The sequence below is a fragment of the Aphidius gifuensis genome, linkage group LG4 (assembly GCF_014905175.1).
Source record: "Aphidius gifuensis isolate YNYX2018 linkage group LG4, ASM1490517v1, whole genome shotgun sequence".
Lineage (NCBI taxonomy): Eukaryota > Metazoa > Arthropoda > Insecta > Hymenoptera > Braconidae > Aphidius > Aphidius gifuensis.
The window spans coordinates 20,414,214-20,435,780 of record NC_057791.1 but is presented as its reverse complement, the minus strand read 5'-3'; the positions used below and the strand labels follow the sequence as shown (position 1 = coordinate 20,435,780).

Sequence of the window (21,567 nt, the reverse complement as noted above, 5' to 3'; positions counted from 1 at the left end):
TTATTATTATTTTAATCTTTTAAATTTAATACCAGAGTAAATGGTAGTAGTAGTCTGATCAGGGTGTGCAATTTAAAATAGAATAGATGATGGTAAATAGGGTGTGTTTCAGGTATCTACAAAAATTACTGTCTTAATTTTAGAGTAAATTAGATTGCCCCCTTTTCATACATTTATAATATTTAGTTTTGATTAATTTGTTCTTAAATACACGGTAATTTATAAAGCTGGATTTTTTTTTAAATTTTTAATAATTGATGATTTAAAAAATAATTTTTTTTTTCTTGTGATACCGTGATAACAAATGCTCCGGTTTATTTAATTACCAGACAGACATCGTACCCTCGACGCTTATATTTTTTTTTATCGTCTCCACGTAGTCAAAAGCTCCCTCACACCTTGAGCCCGCCCAGAAAATTATAAAAGAATTACTAGCAATTGCTAATTTTATTATAAGCATTATAGAAAATGTAAAAAAAAAAAAAAAAAAAAGATAGGAGCACCATAAAACAATTTTTACTGCCAGCACAATTGTTGTTATTTATTGAGTTTCATTAAAATGAAATTCATCATTGAGACATTCCAATAATCAATAAGACAAAATTATATTTATTATTTTTATTATTTTCCTAATTATCGCTTTATTCATTTACAATAAACTGATCAAAATTGATCCATGTATGAATATTATTATTAGCTATATTTATTACATTATTATTATTTTATTACTTCAAATCACAATAATGATGATTGAAATTTCGATTTTAATGGTAACTTTTTTAATTTATTTATTTTTTCATTTTTCATGTCATTATCGAGATCATTAATAATAATTATTCATTTATTTTTATCTTTAATTGAGTCTAGTGAATAAACTTATTTATATACATTTTTTATTTTTTTTCTATTAAATTATGTAATATTAATAATCATCGTATTGCTGAGCATTGAGAGATAGCCATGCTTTGTTTTATTTATTTAATTTATATATTTAAGTTTATACTTAAATATATTATTATTATTACATTATTGAGTAGGTTAATTTAGTATTGGTACAGTGTCGTTGGTACGACAATATATTATTTTTATATTAATAAATACATTCAATTTTTATTTATTAATATCTACAAACTGCCGGATATTCCAAATTCCGTAACAGCCGCTTGAATATGAACATCAAGTAGTTCATTTTCATCGACATCTGGATGATGATAATTATTTAGAAAATGACAGGTACCTTCTGTATTTGCTGGTAATTCTTTTGGTAAATTATCTTTTGTTCGTTCTTCCAATACAAATCCGGGTGTTTGCATCAAATGGCTAAAAGAAAAAAATAAAAAAAAAACAAATTAAACATTTTGTTCTCTTCTTTATACTCATGTACAAGCAAGAAACAAAAAAAAAATCTATTTATTATCGTACTCGTATGTTGTTGGACTGATGTTAACACGCAGTGGTTCACTTGTCGATTCAAATTTATTGGCAATCGTAACATTGTGGCCGAACAAACAGTATCTCGGCATTTTTTTACCAACAACACCAGCTAGTACCATACCCGTGTGAATTCCAATTCTCATCTAGAATTAAAAATGAATGATAAATTTTTATCATAATTTAAATACTATGATGATAATAAATTTTTTATAATTTATATTTATTGAATTTAAAAAACATCAAGTATCAAAGTATCATATTTTAAATGTAATTTAAAAAGTTTTATAAAGTTTGAATCAACTTAAACTTGGATTTTTATATATATAAATCATAAAACATTAAAACTATTATTAAGTTATTTAAGTATTCAGTGAAGCAATAAACTCAAAATTGACAGTATAAATATATTTTTAAAATGTATAATTTTTAATTATACATGGTAAATTAAACTTAACATTACCTTTATGGGTTTTCCTTCGTGCGTTAAATGTTGACAACAAGTTTGTATCATTTTCAAACCCATCCATGCAATTTGTTGTGCATGAGTGTTAGTATTTCTATGTAAACCACATGCAACACAGTAGGCATCACCAATCGTTTCCACCTGAAAAAAATTATTTTAAATAAAATATTAATTCAAGTAAAGTGTAATTTATAATTTCTGGAAAAGTTTAGAATAGTATTTAGTAATGCAATTATTATTTAATGATACAATTAAAGACAAGATAGAAAGCCAGAAAAAGTTAAAGAAAAAAAAAAATTTTTAAAGTTTATATTTTTACTAATCAAGTTATCTGATTTATTTTTTTTTTTTTTTCATTTTCATCAATGAGTTTTTAAATATTTAATTAGACAAAAATAGGTGACTCTTCTTTTTTTTTCTTATTTATATATAATTTTTTAAATTCTTTGATTTTTTTTTCTTGATGGTAAATTGTAAATTACGTGGTGTGGGAAGCACGTATCAGGCCATGGTGGCCACCGAGACACGCTAAGAATTTTTCTCGTAATAATGCCAGTCACGTCAAACTGTAATATCGTATTTCGTCTACACTATTATTAACACCACTAATGGAATATCCCGATTTCGTGACGAAAAATTAACGAAATTTGAGATCCACCTTGTGGTGGATAAAATTATCCAGTTTATTCGATTATTGAAATTTTTTTTCTTTTTTCCAACGAATTGTAATTTAATATTTAAAAATAATATTATTTTTTTATATTACAATTTGTTTTTTTTTTTTTTTTTCTTTTAAAATTAATTATCAAGAGGTGAATAATAATAAAAGTAGAAAAAAAAATATACGAAAATTTTCATTAAACTGTGCAAATTAAATTTAGAGAGAAAAAAAAAAATATTTCTGGGTAAAAATTTTACAAAGTTATGCTTTATATGTTTGAATTAAACTAAAATATAATTATCCTGAAAGTTATAGAAATTAATACCAATTATTTTTTAAAATTTACCTGCACATAATTTCAAAAAAAAAATTCAAATCTTTCGGAAAGAAATAACTAACTAGAAGAATTAAATCCAAGCGTAATTTTAAATTGTTGAAAATTTAATTTACCTTATAAACATCCAATTGTCCGCAGTATTGATCAAAACGTTCGTAAAGATTTTGTAGCATATTAATGACCATCATTGGTGTTGCTGTTGAGCAAATTGCTGTAAACCCAACAATATCACTAAACAGCATTGTAACATTTGAATAATTTTTAGCCTCAATTGTTTCACCTGTTAAATAGAATAACAATATTAGTCTAGCCCCAAGTATTATTTATCTACAAAATAATTACGTTAAACCATTTACGACCAAGCTATAACAATTTGTCGTAAAAATATTTTCTATTATTTATTGTTTTTTTTTTATTACAAATAGCCAAAGTAATAATGGGTCTTATACAACACGAGGGAATAATAAAAATGACAATTTTGTGTGATAATAATACTGACAGAAAATTTGCAGTTGTGTCTTTGTATAGCAAAACTGTAATCTTGAAATCTTGATTGATTACTCAAGCACTACAAAAACGTGAGGGTTGCCAAAAAATAAAATAAATAAATAAAATTACCATTTCAACGATAGATATATTATTATTATCACTTAAAGGGTAGTCAAACATTATTGATTTTTTTTTTCTTTTATAATCAATATTTTCTATTTTTTTATTATTAAAATAAAAATAAGATTAAAATTATTTACCAAGCCAGAGTCGTTTAGCAATATCAGGTGGAAATATTAAATGTAACAGACTGACATTTTTTTCTCTTTCTGCATCAACAGCACAATTTGCTTCTTCAATAGAACTTTTCAATTTATCCATACGTCTTCTCAAACCATCCTGAATAACAACATGAATTATTATTATACTTTTTTTTCGTGCTTACATTTATATATTCATGATAAATATTTTTAAAAAAACTATTTGAAATGTTTGCCAAAAATCTTTTAATACTAGTTGCATAAAATGAAATATATTCACCTGTGCTCGTGCTTGTTCACCAACAAGAATAACATCTCGTGTTGCATCATGAAGTGGAATATCTGATATAAATAATCCTCGTCCAGTAAGACCCTCAAGTCCATTAAGAAATGGTGAACTTACAAAAAGTATTGAATCAGATTCTGGACAGTGTACCATTTGTCCTTTCAATTCCAAACCCTGTATCATAAAAAAAATAAATATATAAAATTAATAATAAATGTTGATTATCAATGATTATATAATCAATTTTTATCTAATGAAATTATCGGTTGATGAATTAATGACGATGTAGATTAGTTGGGATGTAATCAGGGCTATCTAATTAAATATTAAATTATACCTCAGCTGGAAATTTATCAGCACCTGGTGGCTTTTGTAGACCAAGTACAAATGGTGTATTCGCACGTTTTAATATTTCATGAAATGACAGTGTAACACCACGTGGTCTTGTAAATATAAAATATGTTGATATGTCACGTCCATGATTATTTAAATGTTGTCCAAATATACGCATAAATGCAACACCAAGTTGTACTATTTCAAGTTTTCTATCAACAACAAAATGCCATGGAAATGCTTTACAAAAACTAGCAACTCCCATACGTAAATCTGCTGCTTCAGTTGACAATGAATGAAATGCTTCTGTCATAATATCAAATTCATCATCACATGGTAGCAGTTGTTCATATCTTTCTGGTGTTATTCGATATCTGAATAATAACACAAAAAATATATATTCATGATATATGTCAATTTACTATTTTATTTTTACCAATTTTCAATTTAAAAAAAAATTATTTTTATCATTTCCAATTTACATATAACCTACACATGCAAAATAAAATGGAAAATTTTATTAAATTTTTTTAATTATTCATCAATTTAATTTGTGAAAATGATGAAAATATAAAATAATCTATTTTCAATACTTTATACATGTATTTTTGGTCAAATGCGTACTATTAAATACAAATTATGTCACTCGGTTCTGACATGTTAACAAATTTTTTTTTCAATTATATTTTTGATTGATTAAAAAAAATTCAATTATACTTTTGATGCTATTACAAGCATTGAATATTTATAGCAAGTTAATTAACATGAAATTTTCAAATTAATTAAAATATTTTTACCTGAAAAATTTAGTATTGTAAGGATCTGGTAGTATATAGACATCAGCATTGTCATGATAGAAACGTCTTGCAATACCTTTGAGACTACCAACAAGTAAATAAGCAATTGATGGATGGTCAGTTGTGAAATGTAATTCTAGTGCTTCTGGTGTTGCTATACAGACAAATTCAGCTTCAGTATCAAAACCTGATTGATGTTGAACAACATCATTGACACCGTCAAGGGTTGTTAATAATGCTGTCAAATTATTTCCAAGACATCTAAATGCACGTTCGAGTAAACCAACACAAGCTGTTGATATTAATTCTTGTCCCAAATTATCCAGGAATGTATTAACATCAATGTCTGGAATTTACAAAATGTTTTTTTATTTTTATTTTCTTTGATTATATCCAACAAAGTATATTTGTCATAAATTTTTTTTTATTTTACGAACAATACTAGTTTAAAAATTGGCTGAATATTTATATTGTTATGAGTCTATCTTTTTTTTTTTTTTTATTTCGTTATAATAGCTTTTCTTTATTTCGTTTTCTTGTCATAATATTTCTTTTTTGTCATAAAAATTCGTTGCTATTGTGTAACTAAATTGCATCCATTGACAATGATTTTTTTTATTTTTTTCTTTCATTATTTATTAAAGCTATATAGTGAGAAAGTTGAACAACCATTTGTGGTTATAGTTAAACCAAGTTGAAGCCATATTATTGCCAGACAAGAATGGTACGGATGGGCGCGGACCTATAACTTGGAATCGATAACTGAGCTTCTCGTTAAATTTTGTGCGGTTGGTGGCCTCATCGTCGGCAAGTTATGAGAAATATATTAAATTATGACCCTCAAGCTTTAAACAAATTTTTATAAAAGTATAGATCAAGTTACCACAATTTGCAAAGTACATGCTAATCAAAAAAATAATAATACTATACATGCATATTTTGAAAGTAATAAAAACGAACAAATCATATGAAAAAAAGTGATTTGATTTTAAAAATTTTCTTTCATATGAAAATCTTCAATAATGATTTTTTATATTAAAAAATTTATAAATCCATAAATTTAATCTATTCATTTTGTATTATCATACTCTTATCATTTTTTTTTTTCAAACTTTTTATACACTGAAAAAGAAAAAAAATGTAAATTTTAAATTTTCAGAATAAAAAAGAAAATATTACATTTTTTCTAAGTAAAATATTATATTAAAAAATACATGTGTATTATATTCGAAAAGAAGTTAAGTTTTCAAGTTATCAATATACCTAAACGAAAAATTTACATTTTGATTTTCCTTTTTTAATTCGAGCTATGATTTTTTTTATATACTACCCCATTGTAGCAAACAAAGTCTTTAAACTTTATCAAAGTTATTTTTTTTTTATGTTCAGAGATAACCCAAGAATAAGATTTCCTCAGTATGTAGATGTTTTAAACTGTGTATATATGCCGACGGCCAATGTAATGCAGTTTTAAAAAAAATATATATATCGAAAATGGCTTTGCCTTAGGGTCCAGGAGTTTTCGTATTTGTCGACAAGATATCTCATATAATCTACTGAACAAACCCGAGGGAAATACGTTTCGTGTGATATAGAAAATCCATCAAATATAGGTCATCTCTATACATCTATTTCATGTATAAAATGATGTTATATTTTTTTTTTTTCATTTAATACAATCGATATTAATAATAGCTAAAATTATTGACAAGATAAAAAAAGCTTAAAATCTTATAAAACCATAAAATCAATTTTCTATTTTAAATTAAAAAAAAAAATAATAATAATCAAAATGATATTTTATTTCTCAATGATTTTTTAAAAGAAATAAAATTTAATTTCAATAAAGTATATATTTAAAATGATAATTTATTTTATATCTTTCAATGATTTATTTTAAAGAAATAAAAAATTTACAAAACGTACAGTATAAATTTTTTTACAATAATAAATTTTATTAAATTTTATCGTTGATATATTATTGAACGACATAAGATATTGAGCTTCATGATATAAACCATTTTTTGAAAGCATATGGAAGTTTTTTTTTTTTTTGAGCTTTTTGATAACAAGTGCACGTAGACGTCAAAGTTTCATAGCCAGTCACACGTGGCGGATGTAAAGCGACACAATTTTATTTTTACTATTTCGAAAGATAGTCTCTACCCGGTCAACTTGACAAGGATATATATTTTTTTTTTTTTGTTTTTTAATTCAATCCTTTCGAGTTAGCAATCAGATAAATTACAACGGAACAACATTATTATTTTTTTTTTTTTTTGTTAATTCATTTTTTTCATTAAATTTTATTATATCACAAGAAAAAAAAAATATAAAAACAAGATGCTTACAATTGTTGAGTATATATTTTTTTACTAATTTATACGTATTTATATTGTTAATGAGAAAATTAACATGAGTGCAGTGAGATACTTAACGAAAAGCAAAGTAGAATATTTTTAAATATTATTTTTATTTCTACTTTGCATATAACGTTTTAACAGAATAACTAGTCTTCTTAATGTAATTAAACAAACATGAAAAAACTTTTCAATTACTTTACCAAAAAAAAATAAATAAATATATACACGTAATTATATATTTATCTGTACAAAGACAGGAATTTTTCGTCACATATTTAAAGCAATATTTATATAAAATTCATTTCTAAAAAAATTCACTCATTTATTATTTTAATAGTAATATTATTTTTAATTACGCAATAGAACTTTTATTATAATAATAATCATATTAAACTATGAAAATAGAAGTAGCGTTAAAATCTCAGTAAATTTTTTTATAAAAGTAATTGAATTCATACTTATTTTTTTACGATTTCTTTAATAAAAAATAAAGATTAAATATTTAGTTAAAATACTCGTGAAATGAAATTTAAGAATTACTTTTATCATTTTAAAAATATACTTTATTATACTTTTTTTTATCTGATTCAATTCTGACAATATTTTTCAGTGAATCAAGTATATGTATAGTCAGACTCGACACCTATCTTTATGTAATTTATGGGAAAGAAAAAAAAAAAAAAAACCCAATCACTTTTAACGATCATTTTCTTCTTTTTTCTTTTTTCTCGTTAAACTGGATGTGGTGACAAATGGTAAAGAGATGCGATAACAGAAAGAATAGATAAAAGTTAAATGGATCACGACATCGACACTCAATGATTAATGAATTTTTTCTAAAATTTAAAACCTTGTGTATATTTTTTTTTTCGGGAACTGTTAATGGCTCAAAGCTGTCGATACAAAAATAAAAAAAACACTCAAATTTAAAGATAAATAAACCAAATAATATATATCATATAAATTTATCTGGAACCAATAAAGATTAACTGGCTATTTATATTTTTAGAAATTTTATTTTTTTATATTTTTTTCATTTGACATTTTTCTTTGGTATTGGATATCAAAAAATATAACAAATCTTTAGTCTCAAATGTCCAGAAGACACAGAGGTAATCATGACAATGTAATGGAATCTTCGTTTATCTTTTTCCTTGAAATTTTTATATTTAAAACCAAGCCACCGTAAAATCATCTGGATATAAACTTTGGTGAATATTTTATATTTTTTTATACAGTTAATTATTATTCATAAAATTTTAATACATATATTTTATTAATATTTAATTTATTAATTACTGTCTATCCATCTGTGAACAGAATATAAATATTTCATGTTTATACAAGTATTTATAAAATTTTTTTAAAAATATTTATTATGCAAATACTTTTCAGTTTGCCGAATATTTAAATAGAAATTTTTATTCACACTCTGTTGAACATTATAAACTTTATATATATTTTTTTATGATATCGGCAATTTTTTTATATTTTAAATATACACGTTGGCATTTAATTCAATGATGAAAAATAAAAAAAATCTGTATTTATATATTTATGATTGACATTTGGCTGATTTCAATTTCAAATTTACTTGGCTTATATTGAATATTTTTTTTAAATATTTCATAAACTTTGCATTGAATTTTTTAATACGATGCTTGTATAGTGACAGTGTCATTGAAATTGAAAAAAAAAATTGAATAAAATGATTAAATATTTTATGAATTTAATCAAGAACAAAAGATCTGAAAATGCGTTACGTTGAATTGACATTTATGTGTTCAGATGGGATGAATTTCCACGGTTCTTAAGAACTTTTCTCGCATTTTTTTTTTTTCTACTCGATACTATAAAATACCACTTACAGTTTCAACCCAAACGCTTCAGAAAATTGTTAACATTTTCATCGTTTTTTTTTAGTCTTTTATAAATATAAAGCTTTTCTTTTTTTTTTATTTTCTTCCTAACTTTGACCCTTTTTGATGTAAAAAAAATCACAAAAAAAATTCCATCAGCAATTTTTTTTTGAATGTACACATTTTATTTTTAAAAAATGAAAATAAATAATAAAAAAAAGTTTGATTAAACTTTTGAAATAGAATAATAAATGATATTCATTTACCAGAAAAATATTTTTTTGAATAATTTGTGCAATAAATCTTGATGAATGGTTGAATTTGTGGTTGACATAGGAAGCTTTGAAATAAATATATGTGTTTATTTATCCGTGAAAGAAATATATACATGCATTCACGGTAAAGCTGGTGGATATTATTTATTATATCAACCGTTTTTCTATAGTTAAAAAGTACATTCAAATTTTAGTCGACATTTGTTGATGAATAAATCCCTGGTGCACTATTTTCATATCAAATGACTGATGATTGAATTTCATGCAAAATTATATGTTTTTACAATTTTAAACAAGATATTCTTTTATTTTATTTTCATTTGATAATGAATTTAATAATAGATGATTTTAAGTAATTTTTAATTAATATATTTTAACAATTAAATTATTGATTATTTATTAACTTTTTAAAATTATATACGTAAAATATAAAAATAATGTTCATTGAAATTTAATCATGTTTTAATCATGAAATAAATATTAACAGCAGAATATTATTCATAAAAATTGATGGTTTATAAAAATAAAAATATCGAAAACGAATTGTTTTAGCGAAAGATAAAAAAATACATATAAAAAATACTAAATCCGTCTGTTGGCGTTGAAGAAAAAGCTCTCAGTATCATAAAAAATGAGAGAAAAAAAATATATATAGTAAAGTTGACGAAGAAAATCTCAACAACTATACCCACCAAGGTTTTTTTTTTTTTTTTCATATATATTTATTTTTTATTCTTTGTATTATTTTTATTTATTATTTTTTTTCATTTTTCATTTATTTAGTTTAAAAGTATCTACGTTGTTCTGTCAGCCTTAACTTCTAAGCTGACATTATTATTATTATTATTTATGTTTTACAAATATTTTTTTTTCCAACTTCCAATTTAAAAAAAATAAATAAATAAAATTGAGAATATGATAAAACTTTTTAATATCCATTAGATATTAAAAATTCAATAAATTAAAAATTCACGACCTTTGATATATAAAGAACAATATTTTTAAATTGCAAAATAAACAACTAAAATTTAATTCAACTTTTTAATTTAATTAATGTATACTTACCACAATCGTAATTGAGTGTCTCATAAATATCTTCAAGTAAATTGTAGTTTTCATCGTTATCGACATTGTAAAGTAACTTTTCCCTTGAAAAAATAAAAAAAAAAAAAAGAAGAAATTAATGATTTGTTAGTACATTAAAGCTTGAGGTGTTTTTTCTTTTTTTTCTTTTTTTTTATTATTATTTTTATTTGAGTGCTTGGAGTTTGAAATTCTAGCTACTCACAACTGTACTCGTGATTACTTTATCAAGCTTTCAAGTACACGAATCCAACGTGACTCATGAACCAATTTTTTTCATCGATTTAAAAATTATTATTTACAAGAAAATAAAATTTATTCTATTTTTATTTCAAAAGTAAAATTTATATCAAAAAAATGAACGAGAAAAAAATATTGCCAAGATGTTATTATAATTCTCGATAAAAAAATCAATATGGTCTTTTTTTTAAAAATTAAATTAAAAATTTTAATTATTCAAATTAAAAAAAAAAAATACTTACAGTGATGTCATTGTTGTTACTGGTATATCATCTTGATTTAATATTCCACTCAAAGCCACAGCCATAACTTCATTCTGCAATTGATAAAGAAAAATAATTTTAATGAATAAATAGCTTAATTATATTTTTCAAAACATAATAATATTAATCAATCGTTGTCATTTTTTTTTCTTGACTAAAACCTTGTCATATTTTTTATTAAATTCCTAAGTACTGATTTTTTATAATTTTTTTTTTTCCAATCAGCTTTGATATCGACAGATTTTATTGAGCGTGAAATGTGTTTTAGTTTGATCGACAGTCAATTAATGCAAATTGCATTATAGATTTTAATATATCCATTAAAATTTACCGAGAAATTTTTTTTTCTAAAATTGATAAAGAAAAAAAATTTTTGATATAAATTTTTTCTCGTTGGAATTTAATTAAATATTAGAAAATAATTTCTAAAAGTTACATGGCTGAGGTATTCATACTGGTTTATCTCGTTAATTGTTTAATATCAAAATAATTTGAATGTAAATTTATGGATGATATAATATATTGCACACTCGTGTCAATTGCCACCACTAAATTCATATATGAAAATTAGCATGTATGTGTTTAGTATTTGCTTATTATATGAAAAAATAATAAAAAAATAAAACGAAGATGAAACTGAAGCCAGTTTGTTTACTTCCGTAAAAAGGGTCATGAGGTTAATTGCTGTTGAAATAAACGAAGTGCCTCCTTAATGAGTTTTTTTTTTACTCAAGAGTTTTTGAAAATAAAAAAAAAATATGAAACATGACATGTTGAAAATTGCGTACAACCTGGTATTTTCTTTAAATTGGTAAAAAAAAAAAAAAATTAAAAAGAATAAAATTAACATAATATTATTATTTTTCTAAAAAAAAAAAAAAAGTTTATCTTATTTTTGAAAATTTAATTATATTCACCGGAAAATGGAATATTTAATTTAACATATTTTTGAGCCTCAAAAATATCAGACTAATTTATTTAAATATTTTAAAAAATTAAAATTAAAAGTATGATAAATTTTTAATATATATAAATTTTATAATATAATAAAAAACATTGCCAAAAATATTTTTACAAGAAAAGATTAGTGTCGCTTGTCTGTCTCAATGGCGCCAGCACATTTTCTTTTTTTTTTCCTTAAATTACAGTTTTTAAATATCAAATATATGATACCATATATTACCACAAACATTTTACTGCTTGGTTTATTTTATTACAATATTTTCTAGACACCAAAAAAATTATTTACATTCATAAAAAAATCAACGAAAAAGCAAAGAAAAAAAACACTTGTTTCATTCTTTTTACAAGATAATAATCATTTATTAACAAGTTTTTCATATAATTTTCTTGCTCTAGACCTTCATTCAACTATTTTATTTTTATATCTTTTTAAATCGAGGTGACGTTGTTTTACCCACATAAAATAAAACCACTGTCCTCGTTCTACATATTTAATGCCAAATTTTCAGTTGAAAAAAAATCACAGATATTTCATTGAAAAGTTTTTTATTTATTTTTTGCAAAATAAATTTCAAGTTTTTTACAATAAATCTTTATATAAATTAAATAAATAAAAAGTAAAACAATAACAATTTATATTATTATTATCCAATATGACATTATCAGTAGTTTCAAGTACTCAATAACTTTGGCTATTCTTGAAATCATGATGATAAATTGAAAATTCAATGAATTGTTATTATTCAAAAGTTTAAATAAACAAAACACGTACAAACTTGGTTTATGTTCAAAAATTTTGTAAATAAATTGAGAATATAGAGAAGTGTCATTCAATAGACAGATCAATTGATACAATTTTACACAATGATAATAGTTTATCTATGTGTGTGTATTTATATACAAGGTGCATATGTGTTTTATCTTCATTGGTAGATAGAATGATATCTTGATAACTGGGTCAGGCATCAGCATCTAGTTCAGTGTGAGTCAGCAAAAATTAGACTAAAATAACGTACAAGTTGATTATTACCATCAACAATTAGAGTGACAAAATAAATGTAAAATAAACCCATTTTTTCTTTATTTAATAATTATTAAAAATTGATATTCAGATTTTTCTGTTTTCGTTGTTTTTTTGATAATTTTAATTAGTGTTTTTTTGTAAATATGGAATATTAATTTTTAAATTGAATAATGAAAAATGAGACCTTATTTAATGCACTACTATTTCAAGTTGTAATGAACTTTGAAATTGTATTACGAAAGTTGGATATATTAATGGAAACTTTAAACTCAGTATATATTCAACCATCAACACATCCACATTTATAGAGTCAACATTTCCGGCCATCATGTCGAACGACAATTTCATAAATGTTACTACGATATTCAGCCAATTTTATAATAATTAATATTGCTGCTTACTTTATTTGACTATTATTATTTATTATCATACAAGTAATATTCTTTATTTAAAATATTAACAATGTCTCGTTGAGTTTTAAATTACATCTAGAGATAAAAGTTGACTACATCTCTTGATGAGCTTAATAATAATTATTAGTTGAAAAAAAAAAAAGTTCTTTTATATTATTTTTATAATGATAAAAAGTTTTGATAGTTTTTTTTTTTTTTTTGTCTTTTATATAATTAATCAATATGAACAGTCAATTTTTATTGAAAGAAAGAAAAAAAGAAAAAACTATCAAGTTTGTTCATTCGTATTGAGATAAGTTTGAAATCGAATTGCATGGTAACTACTACTTTGTAAAAAGTGTGGAAAAGACAATTTCAAGTATCCCAAGACTTGGCAACGAGTTGAACTTCAAAACCCAAAAGAGTTTTTGATTCTATTAGGCAGTTTGTGATATTGTATAAAGAGTTCATACATAGACCACAAAATTTATGATTCACACTTTTTTTTTTCATTTAATTTTCCAAGTTATACTTAAATAATATCTTTGGTTATTTTATTTTTTTATAATATAAATTTTTATCTATCAACGGTCCATTTACTCTTCAAGTATTCTCATTTTCAGTAGAAAAAAACGAGTGTTTTTTTTTATTTTTAAACTCAAAATGTATTTAACACTTTCAAATGAAAAAAAAAAAGCTCATAAACAGCCAAGCACATCCTTGAGTTGTAAATAAATATGAAAAGTATAGTAATATAATTCACAAATAAAAAGTAACAAAAAAAAAAAAATGATATAAAAATAAATAAAAATCATATTATGATGAATACAGAATTAAATAAAACTTGAATATAAAATAAAAAATCAATTCAAAGTAATAAATATATTCAATGTATTTCTATGCTTTTTAGGTGTAAATAAAAATATTCTTTTTTTTATTTTTAATTACAATATTGAAAAAAAAAAATGAAGAAAATTAAAGATAAAATTATTAAAAAAGTTGAAAATCTCCATAACTCATTATATATTAACTTAAATTAACGCAATTTAGTATGTTTAAAACAACGGGAAATTCACTGGATGACTTTCGTCTTTTATACGAGAAAATTAATTTATCGAGTAAAACCAGCCACCTGCTGTTGTTGTTATTAATATATATATGTGTATATCATAATATTCCCAAGTGAAATATAATTGACTCTGGTGCATAAATTTTCCTTTGTTTCATTTATTTATTTTTTTTAACTTTGTTATTTCTATGCTTTACTACAATATCAGTGGAATATTATTTTCATCTTAATTTACTATTTTTTTTTTTAATTTTTATTTTAATATGTAAATAATATACTAAATATTTTAGCTGAATTTTAATTTAATTATGAAATTTGTGGCTTTTTTTTTTTACTACAAAATTTTGTAAATTATGTAATTATCAAAATAATTGTATTTATTATATATATATTTTTGTAAATTAATTATTTTCATGTAGCTTATTTTAATTTTTAGTATTACAAATTTATTTTTTAAATGCTAAAATTTAATCCTAGATTTAGTCTCATTGTGGGTGATATTGATTTCGTTGGTACTATTATTTTTATTAATCTGAATACTAGCCCTGAATCAATTATACTAAAATTTAATTATCGAAATAATTTCAATACTGAAACACAGCTTTTTATGTATGTGTTGTTTTTCATTTCTGTCTTTTTACCAACGTATTGATTTTAGATCAGCTTTTGACCTTTTAGTTGCTGATTAATTTGATATTCAGTTAAAAATAAATTTCCATAGGCTCGATATTATATATATATGTTTTTAATTGTTAAAATATCTTGAACTGTTACAAATTGGGTACTTGATACCCAGTTTTTTTTTTTTTCTTGTTCTTTATTCTTATCAAAGGAAGCTTACTCTTTGCTTTGTGTAAAAAAAAAAGCTCAAGGAAGTATATTTTTTTTTCTTTTTGTTCTTCTTGAGTTTTAAGACCAGATCTCATTAGCCACTTGATCCACTAGTTATTCAAACACCCCTAAATGTTATCTGTTGATTAAAAACCAGAAAAAAATCATCAAATTATAATATTGATGAAAAGGAATTAATTATCTACTCTTCATAATTAATTATTAAAATATTTCTGTCTACAAAATAATGGTTATATTATTTTTTCAACTCTTTTAAAATACCAACAATAACAAAAAACAAAAAAACAAAATGAGTGTTAAGGCTCCCCACGTATATGAAGCGTAATGATCATTTCAAATGTTGAATTGGCAATTTCTTGAGAAGCTCAAGACGAACAAAAAAAAAAGAAAGAAAAGGGAGTAAAAAAAAAAAAACGACTTCGGTATCGATTTAGGGTCGCAGAGTAGTAGGTCACAGTATCTGAGCATGTCTCGATGATTTACCTTATAAATTTGAAATCCTTTTAAATTTTGCTTTATTAGAAACTTGAAAAATTTTAGTACTTCTAATCATTTGATTCAAATGAATAAATCAATTTATAAAAATCGAAAAAAAGCTTAATTTTTTCTATCAACTTACAATGATGTGATTTTGATAAAATTTATTTATATATAATATATAAAATCATGTCAACAGGTGGTAATTGATTGTATGCATATACTTGTCAATTTTCTTATATTTTTTTGAAACAAAATTTAAAGATTGAAATTTTCTTGTATATAAAAGTTTAAACAACTATATTGTGATAGAATTACAGAGGGATGTAACAAGATAAATTTATTCACTTTGTGTTACATTTGAAGTAGGACTTTTGAGGGTTGAATTTGTGTAAAATCCTATCAGTAAACTGTACTGCTTCAATCATGGTTACGAATGGTGAGTGGTGGATTAGATTTAACCACATCATGATTTTCGTCGTTACAATTTTATACATAAACGAAATATACTCGACACTTGTAGTAGCAATTTCTGGTTAAATAATTATATACAGGTATAATAATATCTCGTTTATATACTGAGATATAAAAACTTTTTTGTTTTGAGTTTTAATGAAATACCACACCAAGCCACAAGTTACCAACTTTTAAAAATTAAAACTTTAAGATTTTTTTAAAAAAAGTAAAATAACAAAAAAAATTAAAATTTTATTATTCTTAAAGATTACATGTTTTTAATGATTTTTTTTTTTTTTAAATTTAATTCATTAACGAAATAAACAAAGAAAAATGTCAAGTTTTATTGGAAAATAAAAAATGATTAATGAGTATGTCTTGTATTTAATAAATTGAATAATCAATAGACAAGGAAAAAAAAAAAATTCATATTTGTAACATCAGCAAGTTACATTTTTTTCTGAATACAAAGCTTTTTCACTTGGTTGAATTGTAATTCAATCTGCAGAAATATATAGATGCCTTCTTTCGATAACGTCTATTGAATTTTACCAAGAAAAAAACCCTAAGTAGCTTTATTTTAAAAATGAACCTATAATATCAATATTGAAATCTGCACTTAATATATAACTTTTTAATAATATTATATATTTAATTTGACTAAAAAAATTCATCATAAAAAATAATTAAAAACTTTTTAATGTATTTTTTATTTATCTATAAAAACAATAAAGTTTTAAGTACATTTTTTTTATTTTTTATTTAGGTCATTGTTTTATTTCTCTTTGTTTTTTTTTTTTTTTTTTTTTTTTATCTATATATTTCCAACAATTTTTGAGATTTGAATTTATGATTCTAGAAAATTTTTATATATTTTTTTTCGATATTTAGAGCCATGCTCTTGAATTGGAGCTTTTGACCATTCATGCGTGGTTTTTTTATTTCCTCTATTGAAATTAAAATTTATCGAATTGTTACACCATCATCTATCAAAAGATCATAGGTTTGCCTAACTATTCTCAACAAATATCATTAATTTTTGGTATTTTTTTTCGTTGAATGAAATTGATGTATATACGATTGAAATGATAAAATAAAAATGAACAATTTATCATGAAATATATTATACGTTGCATTGAAATATATTAATGATGGAATTTATTATTATCATTGTTAATACTATGAATTAATATAATACGAATTTACGATATTAATCGCAAATATTTGAAATGATTCAAAGGTGATATTGAGTCTGTTCACATTGCTGTCAATTGATAAATACTATCAAAGCAACCAGCAATGATGCTAATGTGTTGAGTCATCTATTTTAAATATCCTAATGCCCATAAACACTTTAATTCATTGGTAAATTTATAAAACATGTAAAATATATTTTTTTAAATAATTTGAAAATTTATTATCAACTTTTATTGATTAAAAATTTTTTTTTATTTTTCAAAGAATCAATTAATTTTTTTGATTGAAAATTGAATTAAAAATTAAAAAAAAAGCGAATGAATTTTTAAGTAGAATTGGTTATGAAATTATACAATAAAATTAATAAATAATATTACAATTAATCATTAAAAATTTATTGATATGTTTATTAACAATTATAAATTAATATTGGCCATTTTTTAAAATATACATGGTGATTGAAATAATTCACGTTAGCATAACATATAACGCGACTTGATTGCTTTTGGTAAATAGCCCAAAGCTAAACATGAAACTGCAATTTAACACAAAAACAAAAAAACTACTGCATCATCAACCTTGTAATAAAATAGTTTTTTTTTTTTTTATTTTTTTATCGTTCTGTTTTTGAATTTAATCAATGGGGATTTTGTCATGCTGGTCCAAATACTTCAAAAGATAATAACAAAAATGATAAAAAAAAAAAAAAAAATGAAATAAAAAATACTATCCAAAGCTGCAATCAAGTTTAGTGATAAAATTCTGTTGAAATAATAAAAAATAGCCAAACAAAAAGATTAAAATCCCTTGAAGATGCTTTTGAATGAAAATTTAATTGAAATGAAAATAATTTTAAATAAATATACAAAATAAATACCGATGGATTTGTTAGTATAAGTACAGCAGCTCGTAAATGTTTCAAATTGAGAGTTTGTGTGTCTTCCTGATCGTCGATCTCTTCTCCTAGCAGTGATGATGTTATCAGCACTGATGATTGTCTTGTTGGTTTGAATCTATCATTTTTTCTATCACAACTGCCTCCATCAGCTGTATCATCACTGCTATTATTTTTTTCAAAACCACGTGAAAATGGACATGCCATATTTGCTTATAAAAAAAAAAAAAAACTACTTTCAAATTACCTTAATTAAAGTCCTAAGTTACAATAATTATTCATTGTTTTTATATTTAAAAGTTTCTTTATATTTTTAAATAATTATTCATAAAAAATATATATATTTTTTTCAATTCCATGTAAATTAACTTAAATAAAATTTTAATATTTACAACAAATTTATTTTTAAATATAATAAACTTTATTAATTAATTATCAAATTAATTCAAATGAAAAGATAAAAAAAAAAAATAAATAAAACAGAAAAAAAGGTGTGTGTAAATTTAATAAAACACTTTCTGATAATAATTAAAAGTTTATTTTTTCTTCATGAATATATTAAACTTAAAAGTTGTTGATCAAGGCCAACACCATCAATCGAAAAGCTTTGCCACAATAACCACTGTTAAAACCACCCACCAACACCACCACTTGTCAACACTTCACCCTTAAAATTTATTTTCTTTTGTTCAATATTTTATTTTTTATTTTTCACTTAAATTTTATAATTTTTATAATTTTTTTAATTTAAAAAAAAAAAATTTATTATTCAATTATTTTCTTTTTAAAAATGATTATAAATTTCGTTTATTTTGGTTGACGTTGAATTGGCACGTGGAGCCTCATGAGAATTATTTACAAAAATAAAAAAAATAAAAAAAAAATTTTATATTTGGGGATGGTACGACGGCATTAGTGGTAGAACGCGTAGCGCCATACTGCTTCAGAATTGACCGAGCAGCGCCAGCTGAGTTTGTTGATAAGGGTAGCACGGGGTTAAGAGGGAGCTTGTATATTTGACAAAGATATATATACATGTAATTCAAGTAAATTGAGTGAGACACATCATGACATGTGCGCGCATGTCTGAAAATTTTCACCAACACTAAAAAAAAAAAATACATTTTCTTTTTTTATTTGCTATTCTATTGCTGGTATATTTTTTTTCACTATCTTTCACCCTTTCACCCTGCTTCACCAATATACTACTAACTTTAAAACAGAGCGTGTGTCTTTGAGTGTTTAAAAAAATTTTTTTTGTCACTTTCTTATATACATTTTTAATTTTTTTCTTTTTCTTTATTATCATTGCTTTATTTTTATCGTAAGTTTTTTTTACATATATTTTTCTTTATTATGTAGGTTTTTTTTTCCACTTGCCTTTTGTTTTATTTTTTAATTTTTTTATAACAGTCACACTTGCATTATGCACCAACAAACCTTTGATGCAATTTTTTGTACTTTTTTTTTTCTAATTTTTATTTTCATTTTCAACATTAAAAGTACACATGATGTATGACATTTTCCAACATGATACGATGCAAATGTGTTCATGTATTACGTGCTCAAAATTCATATGCATGCATTTCTATTAATGATTGTGATTGTTGGATTTTTTTTTGAACCCTTTTTTATTAAACCATATACATGGGAGCTTTTTTTTTTTTATTCTGAAATTTATCCTGAATCTTTTCTTGAGCTATAATTTTATTATATTTTATTTTCCTTTTTTTATATATTTAATTTATTCGTCCCTGCTGTGTATATAGTGACATATCTTTTGAGGGTTTTGTGCTTTAGCACGATCTAGTGTCTGTGTGGTTTTTACTTTGCACATTGTGTGGTCGATAAAACAAAAGGCAAAAACACATATATACTTGATATTTAGTTTAGGTGTGTTTTTGTTCGTTTGCTACTCACATTGTGGTTTATGAGAACTGTTCAAACACACACACACACACTTTCGCACAAATCAATTGATTTCTAATTAGCTGATTCTTGATTGATAAAAAAAAAAAGATAACAGCAAAAAATTTTAAAGTTATGAATATTTGACAATGATGAGTTATTATTGACTTTTTATTGTTGACAAAATATAAAAGAAAATAATAAACTAAATAATTTTTATTGTTTGAAAAAGAAAAAAAACTTTTAATTGTAAGAAGACAATTTGAATTAATCAATTGAAACTTTAATAGATATTCAGTTTGAATAAAAAAAAAAAAAAAAGAGAAGAAAAGACACTTATTTATAATGAATTATTTTCTAAACGAAAGAATGAAAAAAAAATAATAAAAATAATAATGTTGAGTAAGAAAATAAAGCCTTAGGCAAGTATTTGTGAACTAAAATGGAAAAGAAAAGGGTGGTGGACATGTCCAGACAAGACGATTAGGTCATCGATCGATGTCATTGCTGAGTGAGAAAAATACGAGCAGATCATGATAAAAAAATATGAAAAAGTAAAATGAAAAAAGTAGAAAAAAAAAAAAAATACATATTTGTCATGAAGTGGGATAGTAGTTTGTCACTGGAGAAAATTGGGAAAAGCTCTCGGTTCTGTCCAATCATTCAAAGTTTTATTTTTTGTTTTTGTTTTCATCATATTTGTAACAATATTATTCGTCAAATTTTTCGTGAGTAAAATTTAAAATTGTTTGTTTATTTATATTTGAAATATATCAAAAAATATTTCATGTAGAATAAAATAAATATGAAAATAATGACATCATAGGGTAACAAAATATAGAATGACATAAAAATAATAAAAGTAATTCTAATAATAAAAGAAAAAAATACGAATTGACTTTATTGGAAATAAATGCATTTACCATATGCTTTTTACCAGCTTCATTCACGATTTTATCGTCGAAAGCTTTCTTTGGTAATCCCCCAGGATGAGGCCAAGAGCATCATGATGTTTGTGGTTATTTTGATTCAAATCTTATCGAAACAAAAAACTCGGATGGAAAAAAATAAAATAAAAAAATTAAATCTCGTTTGGATTGAATACTAAAAAAAATAAAAAATGAAAGAAAAAGGATAAAAAACGAACCTTAAATTTATTGATTTAATTTCCATCAATTTTTTAATCCCAGC

General features: G+C 23.2%; 1 protein-coding gene across 1 annotated transcript; it reads right to left on the bottom strand.

The window, feature by feature from the left end:
- Positions 1-885: 885 nt before the first annotated feature.
- LOC122855559 (head-specific guanylate cyclase) lies at positions 886-19,408 on the bottom strand. Its single transcript, XM_044157030.1, has 11 exons — positions 18,451-19,408; positions 11,123-11,196; positions 10,623-10,705; positions 5,061-5,406; positions 4,268-4,637; positions 3,925-4,104; positions 3,645-3,783; positions 3,009-3,175; positions 1,895-2,038; positions 1,423-1,577; positions 886-1,320 (listed from the first exon to the last, which is right to left on the bottom strand). The coding sequence occupies exons 1-11, from the start codon at positions 18,673-18,675 to the stop codon at positions 1,125-1,127; spliced, it is 2,079 nt and encodes a 692-aa protein (XP_044012965.1). The 5' UTR covers positions 18,676-19,408; the 3' UTR covers positions 886-1,124.
- Between the last annotated feature and the right edge of the window lie 2,159 nt (positions 19,409-21,567).

Excerpts from the sequence above, each read along its gene's own strand:
- LOC122855559 (XM_044157030.1), bottom strand. The coding sequence starts at position 18,675 with ATGGCATGTCCATTTTCACGTGGTTTTGAAAAAAATAATAGCAGTGAT. Across the intron at positions 11,197-18,450 it reads TTATACTAACAAATCCATCG|AATGAAGTTATGGCTGTGGC; the intron begins GTATTTATTTTG and ends TATCAATTGCAG. Across the intron at positions 1,321-1,422 it reads ATCAGTCCAACAACATACGA|CCATTTGATGCAAACACCCG; the intron begins GTACGATAATAA and ends TTTTTCTTTTAG.